General features: G+C 56.3%; 6 protein-coding genes across 6 annotated transcripts; 3 read left to right on the top strand and 3 right to left on the bottom strand.

The window, feature by feature from the left end:
* Nucleotides 1-272: 272 nt before the first annotated feature.
* C8A04DRAFT_9260 (peptidase M50B-like-domain-containing protein) lies at nucleotides 273-1,303 on the top strand (the record flags this gene model as incomplete). Its single annotated transcript, XM_062785418.1, has 3 exons — nucleotides 273-512; nucleotides 617-1,024; nucleotides 1,091-1,303. The coding sequence occupies 3 exons, from the start codon at nucleotides 273-275 to the stop codon at nucleotides 1,301-1,303; spliced, it is 861 nt and encodes a 286-aa protein (XP_062640602.1).
* A 994-nt stretch (nucleotides 1,304-2,297) lies between these two features.
* Nucleotides 2,298-4,407, bottom strand: C8A04DRAFT_9226 (chromatin assembly factor 1 subunit A-domain-containing protein; the record flags this gene model as incomplete). The annotated part of the gene is made up of 3 exons (XM_062785405.1): nucleotides 2,298-2,773; nucleotides 2,832-4,202; nucleotides 4,272-4,407. 3 exons carry the CDS (start codon nucleotides 4,405-4,407, stop codon nucleotides 2,298-2,300), a joined length of 1,983 nt encoding a protein of 660 aa, XP_062640601.1.
* A 2,009-nt stretch (nucleotides 4,408-6,416) lies between these two features.
* C8A04DRAFT_9267 (uncharacterized protein) lies at nucleotides 6,417-7,568 on the bottom strand (the record flags this gene model as incomplete). Its single annotated transcript, XM_062785421.1, has 1 exon — nucleotides 6,417-7,568. One exon carries the CDS (start codon nucleotides 7,566-7,568, stop codon nucleotides 6,417-6,419), a length of 1,152 nt encoding a protein of 383 aa, XP_062640600.1.
* Nucleotides 7,569-11,026: 3,458 nt separating this feature from the next.
* Nucleotides 11,027-14,958, top strand: C8A04DRAFT_34420 (uncharacterized protein; the record flags this gene model as incomplete). The annotated part of the gene is made up of 7 exons (XM_062782818.1): nucleotides 11,027-11,031; nucleotides 11,103-11,137; nucleotides 11,382-13,216; nucleotides 13,277-13,366; nucleotides 13,421-13,715; nucleotides 13,769-14,621; nucleotides 14,700-14,958. The coding sequence occupies 7 exons, from the start codon at nucleotides 11,027-11,029 to the stop codon at nucleotides 14,956-14,958; spliced, it is 3,372 nt and encodes a 1,123-aa protein (XP_062640599.1).
* Nucleotides 14,959-15,780: 822 nt separating this feature from the next.
* C8A04DRAFT_25031 (peptidase M18) lies at nucleotides 15,781-17,502 on the bottom strand (the record flags this gene model as incomplete). The annotated part of the gene is made up of 3 exons (XM_062779405.1): nucleotides 15,781-16,739; nucleotides 16,806-17,148; nucleotides 17,251-17,502. The coding sequence occupies 3 exons, from the start codon at nucleotides 17,500-17,502 to the stop codon at nucleotides 15,781-15,783; spliced, it is 1,554 nt and encodes a 517-aa protein (XP_062640598.1).
* A 1,287-nt stretch (nucleotides 17,503-18,789) lies between these two features.
* On the top strand, nucleotides 18,790-20,770 carry C8A04DRAFT_9277 (the record flags this gene model as incomplete). Its single annotated transcript, XM_062785424.1, has 3 exons — nucleotides 18,790-19,079; nucleotides 19,135-20,364; nucleotides 20,461-20,770. 3 exons carry the CDS (start codon nucleotides 18,790-18,792, stop codon nucleotides 20,768-20,770), a joined length of 1,830 nt encoding a protein of 609 aa, XP_062640597.1.
* Nucleotides 20,771-20,927: the final 157 nt, after the last annotated feature.

Raw genomic sequence — 20,927 nt, 5'->3', positions numbered from 1 at the left:
GACGCTTGGTGGTTCTGTTTTCTTTCTTTCTCTCATACAACAACCGAGCCCGACTTACTCTCGCTTTCCCCCCGCTCAGGCTGGAACCAAACGTTGAAGCATCCATTCGGTTATTGGACCTGAACTTTGACGATCGCGTGCTCACCTTTGCCCAACTTATCACGATACGGAATATTGGAACCGCTAGACCTACACAGTCCGAGCGAACCAACACATACTATCCAACATAACCAACAAACCCAACCACGAGAAATAACAAAAACGACCCCAAAATGCCACCTCCCATGCTCATCCACGCAGCAGCGGCAGCAGCCTCGCCCCGTCACGCCCGTCTCGCCCGTGCCACAGCCACAGCCGCGACGACAACCACCTCTGCCGTGCTCCTCGCCCGCCGCGACCTGACTGTCAACGACGCCCAAAAGGTCACCCTCGGCATCATCGCCGTCTATGTCGTCGCCATCGCCCTGCTGTGGAACATCCCGTATGTTCGGGGTATTCTTTGGCCTTTTAAGGTGCGTTCTCCTTCTTTCATGATAACCCCCCCAACCTTCACAGGTAGTTAGCTGTGACCTATGACTAGCACAATGACACTAACTTGAGAGGATGTGATTTAAAGATGCTCGTAATCGCCTTCCACGAATTCTCCCACGCCTTCGCCTGCGTCCTAACCGGCGGCCGGGTCCAATCCATCTCTCTCGACCCCCGCGAAGGCGGCGTCACCCACATGCTAGGCGGCCGCAACGCCGTGACCTTACCCGCCGGCTACCTCGGCTCGTCGCTGATCGGCGCTTTGCTGACCTTTGCCGGGTTCAACATCAACGCGAGCAAGATTGCGAGTATTGTTGTGGGCGTGGCTTTCTTGTTGACGTTGTGGTGGGGCAGGAGGGATTGGTTGACTATTCTGACGGTGTTGGCGGCGGTCGGGTTGTTGGTGGGGTGTTGGTTTATTGCGCATGCTGAGGCGTTGAGGTTTGTGGTGTTGTTTATTGGGGTTATGAGTTCGTTGTATAGCGTGTGGGATATCGTGAGCCCCCCCTGCTTTCCCTCCTCCCCGTTCCCAATCGAAACTAACACAAACCCTCCCCCCTAGTGCGACGACCTAATCCTACGCAAAGTCAACTCCTCCGACGCCAGCGTCTTCGCCCAGCGCTACGGCGGTTCCTCCCAGTGCTGGGGCGTCATCTGGTCTGTCATCTCCCTCGGCTTCATGGCTGCCGGCATCGTCGCTGGTATCGCTGCCTTCCCGCAGTCGGCGACCCAGCAGCGCGAGGACTCGCAGCATTTTATTCCTACCAAGTTTTAAAAGACCGTTCGTTCCCGCGCGATTCGTGTTTTGGGTTGATTAGGGGGGATCAGGGTGGGTTGGCTTGGTTTGGTTTGGTTGGGGGGTTTTGAGTTTCTGCGTTGGGGGTACCGACTCCTGTTTTTTCGCTTGTGACGAAGAGAGAAAAGACCGGAGGGTTTCAGGCGTTGGTGCATAGGTCGGACGACGGATTTAATGATACCCGCTGGCAGTGTTTTGGAGGAAGAGGGAGGAAACAGGTCCCATGAAGCTTTTCGGGGGGGTTTCCATTTATATATGATATCGGGTGGCTAACTGGGTGGTTTCCCACTGAAATCCAAGAGGAGACGGTTGTGTATGAACTTTGATGGGTGACGTAATGGGCGAGGTGGGATGAACTGAAGAATGGATGGGACGGGACGGCGTTATATTGGTATTAGTAGAAAATAAGGCTCGGATGAGGGCATACGGTGATTACTTGCGTTTTGCGTAACTCTGGGTGTACTAGACTGCTGATTGTCGTGTGGTATGAAAAACTAGTGTTGCCTCATGAACATGGAGGTTCGATAGGGCGCATGGGGTAATCCGGCACACATACCCTCCTCACTTTTTTCACGGTCCCGTATGTATGCACACGAAAAAAACATTGCTTGCCTGATCTGTCTACCGCAGAGATAATGCTGGCCCCCATTCTTGCTTGAAACTTGTACACACCGTACCCGCACTACCCGCCCATACTCTCTACAATCCTTTTCTCACTTCTCGCTCTAGATGCTCCCAACCACCGGTAACACCCAACACAGCAACGCCCAAATACGCCGGGGAACAACAAAAATTGACCCGTGTTTCCCACCCTACCCATGTTCCTGACACCAAAACTCCGACCCTTCATAACACATATCATCCCGGTTTCCCTTCCTTGCAGCTTAAAATGTGTAGCCATACCGCTTGCCCTAAAGCAAAGATGGTGTGCCATGTCCTTGAGCAAAATAGAATGCCACTCTTGATGAATCTCCTACTCTCCTTTGACCTTGAACACCTTCCCTGATTTCTCAAACAGGGCCTCGAATGACGTCTTGATCTGGTTCCTTGGGCATCCCGGGTTACTGGCCGCAAACAGCTCGATCACGCCGACTTTGCTGAGCGTCGGCATAGAGCGCACAAGGTCCTTTAGTTTCTGCTGCATATCCAGCGGCAGCGGTTGCTGTGACTTCTTTGCCCCTGTTGCGTTGGGGTTGCTGAGAGCCTGGAATGCGTCTGCCGGGGCGGGGGGTGGCGCCATTGGGTTAGCACGTCCATCTTGACCGGAACTTAAACTCGCGGAAACATTCGTAGTGGATGCGGATATGGATGCGGATATGGATGCGGATATGGATGCGGGTGTGGATGCGGATACGGCTGATGGTTCGTTACCTGCGCTCGGTTTCGTCTTCGGCGTCTCCCAGTACCCGGTCGAGAAGGGGTCGATGCTGTGGTGTTGTTCCAGTGGTTCTGCGAGCGGTTAGTATGTATTTTGGCAGAAACAAACTGGGGATAGTCATAAACCCACCTAGAACAAATTCTAGCCGGAATTGATGTAGCTTCGGTTCCGCGTTGCTTCCAGTTTGACTCTCCCATGACGGACCAACGCTCTCGGGCTCGATACCACCAGCCCCAGTAAAGATCATCCGCGCGGGGCCAACATCCTCGGAATCGTCCAGGAAGTCGTCCATGTCCTCGTCTCCGTCGACTTCCTCTTCCTCATCGTCCAAATCATCCACGTCCTCGCCATCGTCATATTGCCACTCTGCCTCCGAATCATCTTCGTATCTCAGGTCAAGAACCTCGGCGGCTGGCTTTCGTGCTAGTCGGCGGAAGTCCTTCATCCCAGGGGGCGGGCCGCTGATCGTGCCGATGTAGGGCGGTCGAACATCTTCCCTGAATTTGATCGACTTTATCGGTACTGACTTCAAGGTCTCCAACGTATGCTTCATCTGAGCCTTCTGTGACTCTGTCGTGGGACCGGTGAGATTGTCTGACGAAAGACCCTCAAACTCTGCCATGATTTTCTTAACACTCGGGTACACCCTCCCGCGGCGAGTTTTGTAGGGTATCTGGAGTGCTTCAAGGGGCTCAAAGGTAGTCGCCGAATGTTGACACTCGCCTGAGAGATACTTGTCCAAAATCCTCGTTTTGGCCTCCTTTGTCTCCTCGTCCATCTGGACCGCGGTCCTCGCTAGCCGGACATGCTCCTTCACAAAGAATGGTTTGAACATCTGGTCGTACAGTGATGTCTCCTTTACCTCGCTGCTCGCCGTGGCACCGACTGGCTGAGCGTCGCTCAGTTGAAGTGCTGCAAGCTCCTTCTTAGGGGCGGCTGCGGTGCGGTTGAACATGTTGGTCAACTTCATCTGGCTGCGTGCTTTCTTGGCCTCCTCCTCCTCCTTTTCTTTCTTTTTCTTTTCCTTCTCCTCGGCGCGCTGCTTCTTCTCGTTCTCCTTCTCCGCTTTTTCTGCTGCTTTGGCGGCCTTTTCCGCAGCCTTCTGTTTCTCAGCCTCCTCCTTCTCTGCTGCCTTCGCCGCTTTCTCCGCGGCCTTCTGTTGCGCCTTCAATTTCTCAGCTTCCTCCTTCTCGCGCTTCTTTTTCTCCCGCTCCTCATCCTTCTTCTGCTTCTCCGCCGCATCTCTCGCAGCCTTCTCTTCGCCGGTAAGTCTCTTCTTCTTCGGCGGTTCACCGTTAGTCGATTTTTGCGGCGTGACTTTGGCTGGTGCCGAGCCAAGTTGGGTTGGTGCCGTTGTTGTTGACGAAGGAGCTGGCGTTGACCGGGGAGATGGGGACGGGGCGTTTTGTGGGCTACTCGCTGGCTCGCTCAAGCTTGATGTGGATTTTGCCTGAGACGAAGCCGCCGCACCAGCTGAAGGGTGTCGGTTATCGTTCTCTTCTGTAAAATCAGGGCAGAGCCGTGGTCAGAAAAGACCCCCCTTAGTTGAAGCGTCTAGTTGCAACTTACTGTCGCTCAACGAATCTCCCGTCTGAGTATGCTCCGAGTCCCGAAACGAGGGTGCCCCGCATGAATCTTGGTTGAGGAAATCGCCATGGGATCGCTTTCGACCCGCGAGGTCCCTGTCTTGGACCTCGGGAGACATGGCGAGAGAAGACATCGTGACTCGGCACCCGAGGATACAGAGTTCCGTGGGACCGAATCCAATCGACCGCACCAAGTAAACACGGCGGGCGACTTTGATATACAACCACGGGGGTTGTTGGCAGTCGGGGCCGGCGATGGTGCGTTTCGGTCGCTCACGGGGTTGGGTCGGCTCGAATTGGTCGTGTTGTTGGAAATCGGGTGGGAATGTGGAGTGGGAATTGCTTTGGCCACGGCCCAAGGCAACGGATTATTGGGCCTTGTGGGTGGTGTGGAAACGCGTCAGGTCGCGCCTCCTTTTAGATTCGCGCGTGCCACGCGTCATTAATTGCTGTGGCGCCTGCAGGAGAATGTGGCATTGAAATGTGGCTGTTCGGAGGAGAATACAGGCGGCCCCAGATTTCTGTCGTGCAACTTGGGCGTTTCCTGTTTCGGCAACCAACATCTTAAATGAAGTTGAAATATCCCCTTTACTCTATGACATTATACGGACCTGTGCTTTGAAGTTCTACCGTCCTAGTATGCCATGCTTTGATTTTTCAAGATTTTTTTTTGCAGACTGTTTATTCAAGCCTCTCTCCGCTGAGAACCCTCACTCGGGGTCAGTGGCCAAATACAAGAGGCAGCCCGGCCCATCCTCCTCCTCAATCCCATAATCCTTCAACCCATGCCCAAGAACCCCCCCTTTGTAATATTTCAACCTCGTCGCCCAGACTACACTATCCTCATCCCCTATCCTAATCCCGCGCATCCAAAATCAACAAACCCCATTCAAGCCCATCCCAAAACCTCCCCGGTTTCCACCGGCAAAAAAAGGTGGGCCAACAAAAGCGTGACATCGTTTCGTCTCTCCCAGTGCTCCCTCTCTTGGTCGCGAGAGCGGTACGAAGCGGAAGATCGGCAACCCCATCAAACAAAACCTCTTTCCCCATTCGTTCCCAACCCCAGAGTGTTGTAAATCCAACGCCGCCACATGGAACGTAGCATACCACGCCGATCGCGAAACAAAGATGACGGGGTTTTGCATCCCTGGCAACTGGCGCTTACTGGTAAGTGTGGCGCAAGGGGGAATGAATGGGGTTTTGTTAATTCGATGGTGACGAAAGAGTTTGGGACTCTGTCTGAATGCTTGTTTTAACTCCTCCACAGAATACTTGCCAGCTTGCCAAGAAGGGATCATGGGGGAAAGCGAATTCGGCCAAAAGTGTTCATATGACCCGGGTGTTATAGGATCGATTTCCAAGGCAGGCTAGGCCAGCAAGGCCGGTTAACCGGCTGGGAAACGCATTGTTTTTGGCCTTGCGAACTTCTCCCCCAACTTGCTTCGCTGCAAGGTCCGGCCTCTCCAATTCCCGGGTATAGAATGCAACATCGATTTCTCTTGTCGTCATCGATTTTTCTAGGAGACTCGACCCTCACTGACGCATTGATCCCCAGATTGACAACGAGTCCAGTCACATGAGCCGGTGCATGAACATGGCAATCGCAAATCCCCCACTGGCATTGATCGATTGATTGATTGATTGGTATCTTGAGTCCCAAAGAGAGAAACCTTCTCCGCCTCGTCCGGGTATCCCATTTCGTTTTCCCACTTGGCCCTTTTGAACACACCAACACACACACCTTTCCATTCATCCATGACCTTGCCTCTCCCACTGGGTATTAGTTAGACAGGGAGACGAACATAACCGAACACAGCGTTACAAGCGAATGGCCCTGGAAATGATAACATAACAAAAGTAAAATGAAAAAAGAAGAAGTTGATTGTAACGACAGGGAGATGAAGCGATTGTAGATGCCCAAGCCGAAACCTCCAGCGCCGGAAATATGCATGGGGGGCTGGATTAAATGTTCGATGCAGGTACAAGACAAATGTCGACAAAAAAAAGAGAGAAAAAAGTATGACAGAGGTTGACAGTTCGATCGATCGATGGGGGACACCATGGTCTCCGTCATCGTAGTTGTCGTCGTCGTCGTCGTCGTCCAAAGACGGGGTAATTGTTGTACTCGTTAATCAGGGTTGGCAATGTACAGCCGGCCAGTAGAAAGCGTCATGGTCCGCTCATCCACACTACCACGGCGCTTCAGCTCCTCGACGTTCTTAACGCTCTTCTCGCGTGTCACCGTAGCGTGCTTCATGCTGTTGTTTGCTAGATGGGCCGAGTTGCCGCTGAGTTCGGGGACATTGTCCAGCCGCTCGCCGCTGCTCCCACTGCCGAAACTCCTCGCCTTGCCGCTGGCCGCGTCGTCCATGGGAGGGGTGCCGTGGCCGGCCATTTTGTCGTCGACCAAGGATCCCGTTCGCTCGGGGGTATCGCTCGGGCTCCACTTCGTGGCTCCACCAGCGGGGCCGAGGCCTCCGGAGGTACGGTACGCCATGGCTCTTCGGCCGCTGGCGGTGCTGTTGCGCCCGGAGCTGCCGGTCCGCCGGTGGTGTAGTCGCTGTGCGGCGGTGGAGTCCTCTTCCTCGCTCTCCTCGCCTTCTACCTCGGTCGCACTCAGGCGGAGAGGAACCCCTCCAACACCATTGTAGTTGCTGCCGGGGGAGTAACCGATAACCGTGGGTTTCCCGTGATGCCGGATCTTGGCCGCGACCTTGCCACCGGTCGAACTAAGGCCAGTGGAAGTACGGCTCGCGCCCATGAGACCCAGCCCCAACCCGCTGCCCGCTCCAACGACCTCACGAGTAGCCCGCATCTTGGCAGCCTTCTGCTGCGCTTGTAACCTGGGGTCTTCGTACTGCGCGCGGTCACACCACACCGTGGCCTTCTGCCGCCGGAGTAGTGCAACATAGCCGGATTGTGGCGAGCTGGAGGTTGCCGCAGACCGACCTGAGGTAGATCTCCTGACGTCGAGGGTGGGCGAGGTCCTGTAAGACGGCGGGGGGCCCATCCCGCCGCTGGAGACGGTGCTGAAAGTGTTCACGCTAGGCGAGCGCCTTTGGTGGTGGCCCATCGAGGGTTGGGCAAGGTGCTGCATCTGCTGTTGCGGGTAAGGATTTTGCTGGTACGACTCTTGCATGCCGGCGGGGAAAGTATTCGACGACGTCGTCCTCGATCGGCTGTGGGTGTAGGTTGAAGCACTCACAGGCTCCATGGGTGGCGCGCGCACGCGAGTATATTGCGTGTCGTACGCCGGCTCGGCCGGCCACCTGTGTGACATCGTGGAAGGCGACTCGTGGTCTTGCTACCGCTGCAGAATGCCGACTTTGAAGTTGTCGAAGCAAAGCAACGACGAATGAAGCCGGTGCTTCGTAGGTGGTCGGTCGCACGATCGCCAGCGGTGAACAAAAAATACCGATGAGGTACTTTAAAGAGAGCTCGGCGGTTTGGCGCACGGAAATTCCGGTCAGCAAATGCCGACCATTTCAGTAAGGCGCCAATCGAAGCAATTGATAGGAACGATGCGACGACGAAGGTGGGGTCGAGCGATGGTCGGATCGCTGCTTTAGCTGCGCATCGATCGGCGATGCACGCTGAGTGGAAAGCAACAAATCTGGTGCTGCTCCCACGAAATGGGTCGGATTCTGGGGGAAAGAAGTGGTGAGATTCGAGGGGTGGTGTTGCTCAAAGAGGAGACGGGGAACGCGAACTGAAAAAGGTCAGAAAGGAGCCCCGGTCAAACTTGGCGGCTCCTCCCACCTCCCACGTTGCATGCCCCAGCCCTGGTCTTGTGGCTAGGGTCGATGATGTTATGCTGTGGAGATGATCCAAGCACCGACGGAAGAGCGGCAGGCACAGCAGGATCTGCTTTACCGTTGGTTCCAGCTTCGTCTGTCTGTTAGACTGGCGCTCTCCTTGTTTGGCGATCTCATCAAACTTTCATCTGCCGGATGCCCGCGTTGCAAAGTTGGGGAGACGGTAGCTGGCTTTTGACTTCCGTCGTCTAGACCACCCGAGGTTCGTCGTGCTGTTGGTTGAAAATGAACGTGCAGCTTGGGCGAGAGTGGGAGGGGTTGCAGTGCGTTAACAACTAATCTGGAGCCCTTATCGGCGACTGCGGCACCTGCAAGCACGTTTCGATGGAATGATTTTGGATTGTCGACCAACAACGAACTTTGCAACCTAGCGGCACGTCGACGACTACGCCGAATCGCGGGATTCGTTGGTTCCAGCCAACAGAAAGGAAAAGAGAAGCGAAACCCATCCGTTTCTACTACACTACAACGAGTTAAGATGAAGCAATGGCACACAGGCGAGGCAATCGAGAGGAATAACTTCATTCAATGGTTTCATGCAAACATCATCAGCCCTTCGGTCGAACATGGGGATCGGATGGGCCGCGCTTTGACGGGCATGGATCCAATGCTTGACGCCCGTTGCAGCTGAACGCAAGTGGGGTTAGACCTGCGAGGGTGGGGTAGCTTTTGCTCCAAGTGGTGCTGTCATTTGCAATCGCCGGCGAAAAGTCCTCGATCACGTACTGGACAACGCGATCACTGGCAGATGGCCAGATCCCTGAAGCGCAGCCCTGCCAACGAAGGCATCTTCAATGCACTTTCCTGACATTACGCTTCAAACAAACACAAACACCACGCGGCCCGGCACGCGGTGGCTCAGCACGGCATCCCATTTTGTATGGGTACGCCCGCCACAGTGCACAGTCTTCCTGGTGGCTCTCGAAACATGTAAAATGCAACGTGCCTCTGTTTCGTGGGGCGCAACACCAACCTAGCAGTCTTTCTGTGTACACAATAGGCAGCTCTCTCGTCGTCCACTGGTAGCCCAGATCACCCTGCGATCGCGCCGCCCCGCGTTGCAACTGGCTCACGTTTTGTCACTCGATCCACCTTGCCTTTCAAAGTTGATTCCTTGCGTCAATTCTGTCGATTGTGTCGGCATGCTGGCCGCTGCGCGACCCCCCTAGAGGCGACGGGCGTGATGGGCCGGCAGAGGGTTTGCAATGCGTCATTGGTTGATAGTTTTGACGGTTGACACCGAGCCGGCCGGCCTCAACGACCTGGAACGCCCAGGATGCTCGGTGCGTGGTTCAGTGACAGCGTCTCATTGGGATCCGCTCGTTGTAACCGTGGGGGAAGGCACCCGCGACGAAGTGAAGGTGGACTGTGGAGGCCGAGCATCGGGAGCGGGCGGCACAATTTTCACCGGGTTCATTTGTCAATCCGATTCCCATCGCGAAATTCCCGCTCCTAGTGTAAGGCACCAGTTTCTTCCTAACCCCCGCGCTCGAAAGGGAAAAAAACAATTCTTGGCAAGGCAGCTTCAGCTCTCACTGGGCGTCCACCGTTCCAATGGGGACCCCAAACCGGACCGGACTGCCACGAGACAAGACACCATCGGCGGCGACGGCGCTAATGTGAGGGCAGGCTGAAGAAAAGCGCATCGGAGTTGAAGTGTAAGCGAGTCGGAGGCAACGCCAGCCAATCGACGCGTTCCCCAGTTCCAACATCGGTGCATGCAAGCGAACAGGTTGCGGGGGGCCTCTCCGTCCTGCAGGCGATGAGGGCGGGGGTTTGGTTGTTCGTCCCGACGTCCCCACAGCATTTTCTAGTGCTTTCGCTTTTTTGATCCCCCGATCGCCTCTCCGGAGATCGTCCCGGGCCGAAACCCAAGCACCGGGTCTGATAGGCGTGCTTGCGCTTTCGGTTCCAATTCGTCGTCCTAGGAGGAAGAAAAAAACAAGACCGTGAGATATCCACATGAGGAGCAGCAAATCTTCAATTGGAGTGGAGCAAGCTGGTAAGGTCTCGGGATGATGGATTTCCGGCCACAAGGCCTCGGTTGATATCCGGGCACCCGGCGCCGAAAAGGTAGTTTTGGCTTGTGTTTGGCGACACAACACCGGAAACGACGGGAGGTTCTTTCAAGACCTGCCTACATGGGACGGCGAGGGTGGTAAATGGGAACCTGGAGTTGAGAAACAAGGGTACGCCGCAAGGAAGCGGACCGGCAAGTCTAAGCCCCAATTATCGTACTGGCATTTCCACTAAGAACCTCAAATTTGGAAATCGCACCTTCTTTCTATGGCGAATCTGAAGGAGAACCCCGTCACGTCCGTGTCTCGGGAGTTTCGTCTTGCCGGCCTGCAAGATTATAAGCTGAGCCGGCAGGTCTTTTTCCCCACTGGCCAAGCTGACCCTCAGTCGTTTCCCTCTCTCTCGAGTCATCCACATCTGCATATCCAGTTACGAGAAAAGCTTATCGCAGTTAGGGTTGGGTCTTTTCGTTGTCGGCTCTAGTTACACTAACGTGAGGTCTAACGGAGGCACAGAGGTCGTTGGGCGGGCCCCACAGCGGCTTGGCCTTCAGCCGTTGGGCCCCCTTTGGGTGTTCTCGGTGTCTCATTCAGTGGCTGGCTGGCTGCTTAACGTTAGGGGAAGTGTCCCTGCCGAGCATGTGCAAGGAAAGAAAATCGGAAAAGTCATACAATGAACCAAGATTGGCTTAATTCTTCTCATCTTTCATTCCACTTGGAATAACCGCAACGAGGCGGCATTTTACGGGTTCCCGAGTAGTCCCTAGGAAACTTTGACGTTTTTTGTTTTTACCCTCGACACAATTCCACAACCTCTTTCATATGCTCGCCTGTTTGATCTCGCACTTGCTCGAGACTGGCCTGGGACTACACTGCTTGCCCAGCGCAATGCTCGACTTGGCGTCATGAAGTGAGAGACACGAGGAATATCTGAAGCCCCCGTGAAAGAAAGCAATTGATACTGACACGGGAGTCGTCAAGGTTCGCAAAGGAGCTTGATCAGGACGCTGTCCCAGGTGAGTTTACCAATTGAGACACATGAGGGCCCCGGCATCGTCGTCTTCCAGTGTCCCACGTGCTGCCAATGGGCGTTTTTTGGGCGAGAGCAGAGCACGCGATGGCTGGTGGATCGTCAACGGGCGGCGTTGAGACACTGGACGCCGGCGAGACACAGCGCGGGATGACGGGGCCCGGGGGTGTTCTTTTGTAATATGGAATGTACACTTGTCTGACTCTTCATTTCCCGCGGCCCTACACTAGAATGGCGCGTCAAGTACCTAAATTACAAAGCCGGCAAGAAGCACGTCAAAGCAGTCACACGAGCTATCAGCCGCGCTAATGCCTCGCCGATACTCGCGAGAAAAGGGACCGCAACCCCCGTTGGAACGCAACAACCCCGGGGCAACACCCCGGCGTCCTTTTTCGGTATCAGCCACCATTTCACGCCACCTCGAAAGACCGACGATGGACAGCGCCTATACGGGTCCCAGTCCCCGGCCACGAAGCAGCAAGGGGGTGAACGTTTGGGACTAGCGGGAAGCCCCGGGAGCGGCATTCGTTATGGAAGTATCGGGCCGTCGGCGTCTCGGGGAAGAGCCGCTTCGTATGCGAGCGGGAGGCATGATTTCGCGCTCCCCGCGCCGGCCATCAAGGTCCCGTCGAACTCGGAGAGTGGGGACAGGGACGGGGACACCGGCCCGACGTCGGGACCCCTCCCACGCAGTGCGTCGATGGCAGCCTCTGCGCAAATCTACCAGCGCTCTCCGTCTTTTCCCATGCTTCCGTCCGCTGGGCCGCCTGCCACACCCCGTCAGCGACTGACCCGGCTCTTCTCAGCTGGTTCGGAGGTGCCCCGACGCAGCCCTAGCAAGGCGGATATTGGGATGCAGAACCTGGATTATGTCCGGGCGGCGGAGCGCGACTTCTTTGCGTTTCTGGATGGGGAGCTGGACAAGATTGAGACGTTTTACCGGGAGAAGGAGGAGCAGGCGACAGATCGCTTGGCAGCACTACGGGCGCAGCTGCACGAGATGCGGAACCGGCGGACGGCTGAGATCGCGGAGTCGAAGCGTAGGAGAGAAGAGAACCGTGACAATGGCCATACCGGCGATGATACCCCAGCACGGCCCGAGGACGCCCACCACCACTGGATCGACCCGATCAAAGACCGGCTGCTCAAACCCGGGCCCAACTCGAAAGCACTCACGAAAATGACCCGGACGCCCGTCATGACCGGCCAGGTCGGTGGCGGCGGCGGCGGCGACCCAGGGAAGGATTACGTACGCCGGCCGTCGGCTGCCGTCCACGACGTGCCCTACCGCACGGCAAAGCGGAAACTGAAGCTGGCGCTGCAGGAGTTCTACCGCAGCCTGGAACTGCTCAAGTCGTACGCGCTGCTGAACCGGACTGCGTTCCGCAAGCTCAACAAGAAATACGACAAGGGAGTCAACGCCAAGCCGCCGTACCGGTACATGAACGAGAAGGTGAACAAGTCGTGGTTTGTCAACAGCGACATTCTCGACGGACACATCCGCACGGTCGAAGACCTGTACGCGCGTTACTTTGAGAGGGGGAACCACAAGATCGCAGCCGGCAAGCTGCGGGCACTGCACAAGAGCCGCGGGGACTGGTCCGGCAGCGCGTTCCGCAGTGGGCTGATGATCGGTGTCGGAGCGGTGTTTGCCGTTCAGGGGCTGTCCTTCGGCTCGGAGATTCTGTTTAGTAACGAGAGCCCGACCCTTATCGAACAGACGAGCTATCTGCTGCAGCTGTACGGGGGGTATTTTCTTGTCTTGCTGCTGTTCACGCTGTTTACCCTGGACTGCCGGATCTGGTTGAAGAACAAGGTCAATTACCCCTTCATCTTTGAGTTTGATGCGCGCAACTTTCTGGACTGGAAGCAAGTGGCTGAGTTTCCGGCCTTCTTTTTTGCCTTGTTTGGCGTCTGCATCTGGCTCAATTTTGCGAGGGTGGGTAATTGGGAGGAGTTGTATCTGTATTATCCTGTCATTTTGATCGGGATATCGCTTGTTATCATCTTTCTCCCGGTGCCTATTTTGCACCACAAGGCGAGGACATGGTTTCTGTACTCTCACGTAAGTCGTCCGTCTAAGGAACTCGCCTGAAGGGGTTGGTCCGACTAACCATGTCTTTAGTATCGGCTGCTGCTATCTGGGCTGTACCCGGTCGAGTTTAGGGACTTCTTCCTCGGTGATATCTGGTGCTCATTAACCTACGCAACCTGTGTACGTGCTCCTCGATTCCACTTCGCCGACAGGATTCAAACTGACACGGGGCAGAACATCGAGCTCTTCTTTTGCCTGTACGCCAACAGCTGGAACAACCCCAGCCAGTGCAACTCGACACACTCGCGTCTGCTCGGCTTCTTCAACGCGCTGCCGCCCATCTGGCGTGCGTTGCAGTGTGTCCGTCGTTATCGCGATACGCGCAATGTGTTTCCGCACCTGGTGAACTGCGGCAAGTACGGCATGACTATCCTGACGGCGGTTTTGCTTAGTGTGTACCGCATGAGCGATAGCAAGACCAACATTAGCTTGTTTATTGCGTTTGCCACTGTCAACGCGGTGTACTGCTGTGAGTTGTTTCTAGATTCTAACCTCTTGTGACCACACTAACCACGACACCAGCTATCTGGGATCTATTCATGGATTTCTCCCTCCTACAAGCAGGCGCCCACCGCAGGCTCCTCCGCAACATCACAGCCATCCGCCCCGTCTGGATCTACTACGCCATCATGATCATCGACCCCATCCTCCGCTTCAGCTGGATCTTCTACGCCATCTTCACCCATCGCACCCAGCACAGCACCATCGTATCCTTCCTCGTCGGCCTCGCCGAAGTCTTCCGCCGCGGCATGTGGACGCTCCTCCGCGTCGAAAACGAGCACTGCGCCAACGTCGCCCAGTACAAAGCCTCCCGCGACACCCCGCTTCCTTACCGTCTCGAGCAGTTCGTCCAGCGCCCCAGCATCGAAGCCGCCGCCGCTGCTGCTGCAGCTGCCACTGTCCCAACCGTCGACGGCGCCGACGCCGAGACCGCTAAACTCACACTCACCCCCGGGATCCCCGGAACCCCGGCCCCGTCGTCCCTCCGTCCCCCGGCCACAGCAACCTCCGCCGCGACGACCACCGCTCCTTCACGCAGCGACACAGGCGCCCTCCTCCCACCCCCAACTACCCCTTCCCCCGGCCGAACAACAACTGGTCCAACCGCCCCAGTCCCAGCTCCAACTACCCTCGAATCCGGCACCGCCACATCCACAGCCACCACCACCGGCGCAACACTCCCCCGCAGCACCAGCGGCGTTAATGTCTTCCGCAACCGCCGCAGTTCCACAGTCGGCAAGCGCTCCATCCTCCAAGCCATGGCTGAGGCGCACAAGCAGGACTTTGAAAAACGCCGGCGGCCGGGGACTGGTACCGCCGCTGGTGCTGGTGGTGCGGGCGGGGATACTGCAGATGGGGAGGGTGCTGGTGCGGGGTTGGTAGATGGGGAGATGGGTGTTGGCGAGGAGATTTTGGGGAGTGAGGATGAGGATGATGATGATGAGGAGGATAGTGAGGAGGAGGATGGGGTGGAGGGGAGTGAGGAGGGGGGTGATATAGCCGAGGATGAGGATAAAGATGTGGTTGAGGATGAAGCTGGTCCTCCCGGGGGGAAGAAGAATGGGAAGGGACGGGCGGGAAAGGAGGAGGAGGAGGATAGGATTGGGGAGGTGGTGAAGGAGGAAACGGACGATGATAACGACGAAGGGGGGGTGATGATGGGTCAGGATCAGGGCGGAGGGGTGAGCAAGAAGGGGTCAGGGAAGAAGTAGAGGGGAGATAATAGAGAAGAGGAAGTGTATGAGGAGGAGGGAGCCAGGTAGGAAGTAGAGGGGATGGTGAGGATAATAAAGATACTGCGATAGAGGGATCGGTCGAGTAAGCGAGCGAGCGAGCGAGCGAGTTTGGTCTTTTCTTGTTCGGTTGAGGGCGATTTAGTGAGTAGCTGGGAATTCAACGAGTGGCTGCTGCAAGGACACGAGGAATCAGAGTTTTGGGGAGCGGGTAATTAGGGAGGGATAATGCGGAACAGAGCATGGAAACAGAGCCTGGAGACCTAAGCATGGAAGGCAGTCATGAAATGCAGTCATCCAGGGCAGAGTTTGTAGGGCAGAGTATGGAGGGTCAGAGAGGGAATGGCAAAACATAGACGGCATCATCGAGATCAGTGTTGGTTTGATTACGCGGTAAAACGGGCTATGAGCATACACACACGGATACCCTTGCAGATAGGAGGTATGGAATTTAGAATTTGAGGTTTATTTTTGGATATGATATGTGCGACGTGTTGAACGTCATGGGCAATAGAGTAACAGTAAGAGTGCAGAGAAAGGCGTTGTGTAATATAACGTTTATTTTAGTGTACACTACGTATGACTACGACATATCGATTTGTTTCATGGACAAGAAATCAAGAGTGTCAAGAGAAAGAGACAAGGTTGAATGTACTAAAATTGCATGCATATGCTAGGTACATATCTAAACTGTGCTATGTATAAATCCCTATTAAGCTCCACTCCACACCTCCCCTGCTCTACACCAGACTCTCATGGTATCTATCGTCTTCCATCTAACCCCCTTCTCTCACCAAAAGCCTACTTCCGCCACTCAGCATCGACCTCATCCCAATGATCCAAAAACCCCTTATAAAACTTCAACCCCAGCCCCGGATCCAAACTCCCCGTAGTAGCCCGAATACTATGCATACTCAACTGCGGAATCCCCACATCAGCCGCCTTGCAGCCCATAGCCGAACTCAGCATAGGCCCCACGGTGCCGCCAGAGCGGGAATCGTTGCGGATCATGTGGCGCTGGTTGACAGTACCCGCGAGATCGGCGATGCGGTCGAGGATGGCCAAGCTCACGCTGTCGGTGGTCATGTGGGCCGACGCGTCAACGCAGAGGGCGACGCCGACGTTGAGGCGGGGCGAGTGGTCGGACAGGTTGGTCTGGGGGAAGTTGGGGTGGGCGGCGTGGGTGACGTCGGAGGAGACGAGGAAGGAGGAGGCGAAGGTTTGGCCGATGAGGCCCGGGCCGAAGGGGACTTTGCTCGAGGCGGCGAGGGCCTCGACGGTGCGCTCGATGGTGATGGGGAGGAAGTTGCCGCGGGCGCCTTGGCGGAGGAGGGAGCCGATTTCTTCGTCGTCGAAGAGGGCGACCAACTTGATGTTACTTTGGGAGGGCTCGTGCTTGGCGTGGAGCAGGGCCATGAAGGCCGCCCAGGAGCAGAGCTTGTCGTCGATGCGGCCGGCAAAGATGAATTCCTTGTCGAGACCGCCGACGGCGGCGGGTTGCGAGTCGTAGAGCTCGAGCTCCCAGTTGAGGATGGTGCTGGGGTCGGAGATGGAGAGCTCCTTGCTGATGAGCTTGACGAGCTTGGGGGGCTGGGTGGCAGCGAAGGAACCCTGGTCGCCGAGCGGCTGGGGGGTCGTGGCGCCAGCAGAGCTAAGGTCGCTGTTGTCGAGGCCGATGATGGGCACCATCTCGGTCTCGCGGTTGTTACGGCCGGTCATGCTCAGGCCGAAGTGGGGCGCGAGCGTAGGAATGCGGGCGACTAGCCGGCACATGTTAGCGAGCTGGTCTCAACATAGACGTGAAAGAGAAAAAGGGACCAACGTACTTGGCCAGTCGAGCTTGACGAGCTTGGTCTCCGTCTTGCCGGTCGAGGGGTCGCGGACAATGACGCGGCCGCCAATGCTCAGATCCCGGTCCCACCACGTCTCGTTCAACGCGCCGGCGTATTGCGCAACGCCCAGCTGGACATAGCCGTGGGTGTTGGGCTTCTTGCTCGTGGGCTTGAGGCGGGCGGTGAGGGCATCGATGTGGCCCGCGACCATGGCGACGCCATTGCCGGGCTTGTAGGACTCGCCGACGGCCCAGGCGATGATGGAGCTGCCGTTGCGGGTGGTAAAGTATTTGCCGCCGGGCTGGATGGTTCCCGACCAGTTGTCGCGGCTGGAGAGCTGTTACGACGGCGCGGGTTAGTTAGATTGGACGATTCCATTGCACACACCGATACTTGTTGGGGCCCAGGCGTCGGACGCAATCGGTATTGACAGACTCACCTCCTTGTATCCAGCCTTGAGCAGCTTCTCCTTGAAATACCCAACAGCGTGAAAGACGGTGGGGTTCTCGGTCATAAAGTCGAGATACGGCTTCGTGAAGGCCCCGGGGTCCAGGTCCTTGGCCGCGACGGTGTTGTCGATGGCGTTGTTGGCGGCTTCGACACGCTGCGCCATAGACTGTTCCATCGCCGCAGACCGGAGCGACAGGTTGGAGCTGCGCGCCCGCAGGAACTCGGGGGTGTGGCGGGTCATGTTGGTGCAATTGGGTCGGTTTCAAAGCGGCGATGTGATTGTTTCGAGGTTTGGAATCAGAAGGAGAGAGAAACCGTTCTGGTGGATGGAGGAAGAAGTACGGTCAGTTCGGAATGTTTATCACTCGGAGGGTTGTTTGTTCAACACGGCTGGGGGCTGGGGAGGTCTGCTGACCGCTGGGAGCTCAGCGACTCACCAGCTCGGGAAGCTCCACGTTAGCTCGCTCGCCCTGCGAGTGACGTGCGGCCAGGTCCGAGCGGGATGCGGGATCCATTGTGCCGGTCCCCGACAGTGCCAAGCCTTGGTTATGTCAGGTTGCTGCAGTGACCAAGGCTGTGTGAGCAGTCAGGGTTTATATCTGCGATTGATGTCGTCATTCTAGACATCAATAGCGATACTACTGTGTAAGTCGTGTTTTATTAGAGAAAACAAAAGACTGGCCTATATTGCGAATATCGTGACGATAAGAGGGCTCAGTTGGAAGGTGCATTGGATGTACTTGCTTTAACTCATTCCAGGCTGTACTGCGCATGCATACGTAATCCAAGGGCTGACAGCCCAGAGAAGGCACTCTCGCACCAAAGATAGCACAAGTTGATGGTCTTGGCACAGCCCTGCCCAGGGCGGAGTGGGGCGGGTCGCGTGCCTCCCCCTGACCTGAGCCCTGATTCCCTGAAGTCCCTGAAAAACCAGAGGCCATTGACCGAGGCACCGTTGTGGCCACCAAATTCTGACCAACCATCAGCATCGCCAATAATTTTTGTTGGTCGGGCTCTCGGGGCTATATAAGGGCGGTGACGGCAGTCGTGGCACGGCCTTTCCCCTGATTGTTTTGTCCTTTCTTTTTTTGTGGAGCTGAACCAATTGATGTTCATTTTCACGAGATTACCTGCTCATCACCAGCCTGTCCTCACAGAGCATTGTTCCCTTGTTCTTATTTCTGATTGTGAACGAATGAAGGAATTGGTTGGGACTTTTGGGCATGAACTTCAGGCCTAAGCAAAGACTGAGAGTTTCGCACTCCGATCGCACGTACACGTATCCATTGTCTCCGCTCCGTGCCAGCTCCGGGTCGGGCCGGTCACCTTCTCTTCCCGTCTGATCTATACGAGTCCGGCGAGTCCGGTTCATCCGGCAGTCCAACCAACACCCACGAGCTTTTTCTCAGCAAAATTTTCTTCCAACAACCCTCGACCTTCTTCTCCCACGCACCTCAATCACGGCCGAAGGAATCTCAAGAAAGCTACACCGAGATCCTAGAAAACCCCATCTGGGTACAGCTCGACCATGACGTCCTATCTATCGAAACTGAACCCGGTCCCCTCGTTTCCCGAGTTTCCGGGCCCCTACCAGGTCGGGACCGTCGACATCGAGGTCCCCATCTCCGAGATCGAGTCGCCCAGCCCCGCGCCCGAGGGCTCCAAAGAGATCCAAACCGTCCTCTTCCGCATCTTCTACCCGGCCGTCAGCGGATCAGGGGACAGCCGGACGACATGGCTTCCTGAACCCCAACGCCTTCATATCGCTTCGTACGCTGGGTTTCTCGGCGCGGGCCCTACCGTGGCGTCTATTCTATCGTAAGCCCAGGCCTGAACTCCACTTTGAGAAAAGTACCTAGGCTAACAGATCCAGATTCCTCCCACGGCACTTACACTGGACCACGATCCCCGCCTGGGAAAAGGCCAAGCTGCTCCCTTGTCCCCCCGACCGAACCGATGGCCGATGGCCCGTCATGGTCTTCTCCCACGGCCTAGGCGGCAACCGCAATACCTACAGCCACATCACCGGCTCGCTCGCCTCACACGGTATGATCGTGGTGTGCCCCGAGCACCGCGACGGCAGCGCTGCCTTCAGCGTCATCCAGGACCCCCGACAGAAACAGTCGATCACAACAGTACCCTACGTTCGTATCCCCCACGAATTCTCAGCCGAGACCTGGGCCGCCCGCAACAAGCAGTTCCGGATCCGTCTGTGGGAGCTCGGGATGGTGTTTGAGTCTCTTGTCCGCATCGATCGGGGGACACTCAAGGGCAGCAACTCTTCGTCTCCTCTCGCCCAATTCACTGGTGTCCTCGATATCCACCGTCCGGGACGTGTCACCTTTGCCGGCCACTCCTTCGGCGCAGCGACTATGGTACAGCTGCTCAAATCGACCTTTTACGTCGACCACCCATCTCTTCACAAGCAAGGGGACAACAACAACAAAACACCCCCTTTCCGTCCATTGTTCACCCCTTCACCAACCAGCTCCCTCGTCTCGCAAGTCACGCCCGCCACGCCCACTGTGTTGCTCGATATGTGGTGTTTCCCACTCCTAGCAGCCGAGACCGCAGCTTTGCATGCCCTGCCATTACCCTGCTACGCAGCGGACGCTAAGCCCACCACCACAACCGAAAACGCGACGACCACCACCACCGCCCCCCTCATCGCAATCGAATCCGCCGCCTTCTACGCCTGGCCCGAAAACCTCCACCTCACCGCCCTCATCCTCTCTCCCCCAGAACCGCAACCGCAACCCCCTCACAACCCCTCTATCATCTCCGAAACCAGCACCCCCAAACCCCTATTCTTCCACGTCCCCTCCTCAGCCCACCTTTCCCAAAGCGACTTCGGTCTCCTCTTCCCCCGCCTGACCCGTCGCGCGTTCAAGGCTGCGCAGTCGCCTGACCGGGTGTTGAGACTGAATGTGAGAGCGGTGCTGCAGTTTTTGAGGGGGAATGGGGTTCCTGTTGCTGGGACGGGGAGGGGGGTTTTGAGGAGGGAGGGGTGGGTTGCTTCCTCTTCTTCTACGTCTGATGGGCGGTCTTCGTTGGGATCTGATTCTTTGGGGTCTGCTTCTTCCGGTCTTTCTACTCCTTCTCTGTCCTCATCTTCGGGTTCGAGGGAATCGTCAATTTCTGCCTCTTTCAGATCGTCGTTGTCGTTGTCTCTATCTTCCAAGAAGGACACCCGGGAGAGTGAGACTGAATGGGTGGATGACGACGCAATTATCCTACAAGCTGCTACACCCGGTAAAGAAGTCGTGGCAGAGTGGAAGTGGATTGATATCACTGGGCTCGGGGACAAGGCGCCGCCGTCTGAGTGGGAGAGGATGCAGGGTAAGGGGGAAGACAACAACGAGAAGGGAGAGAAGGAGATGGTGAGGGAGGTTGAGGCTGAGGTGGGGGAGAAGGAGATGCAGGTTGAGATTGAGCCGTCGTTGGGGGGTGGGGGTGTTAAGGGGGCTGTTGCTGTGGGTGTGGACGGGGTTTCTGTTGGGGGGAGGTAGAGGATGACAAAAAAGGGAATTAGACCAGGAGAGAAGAGAGGATGGGGTTAACGCATCATAGACGGCGTCTTTCATCGGGTTAGCGAGGCGTTGGAAAGCGTGGCTTGACCGTTGCGGTTCTCATTGGGGCATGTAGACTAGATTTGTGCTCTTGTAG

This window comes from Dichotomopilus funicola, assembly GCF_033296635.1.
Source record: "Dichotomopilus funicola strain CBS 141.50 unplaced genomic scaffold C8A04scaffold_4, whole genome shotgun sequence".
In the NCBI taxonomy this organism is placed as follows: domain Eukaryota; kingdom Fungi; phylum Ascomycota; class Sordariomycetes; order Sordariales; family Chaetomiaceae; genus Dichotomopilus; species Dichotomopilus funicola.
This window is presented reverse-complemented; position numbering and strand designations above follow the sequence as displayed.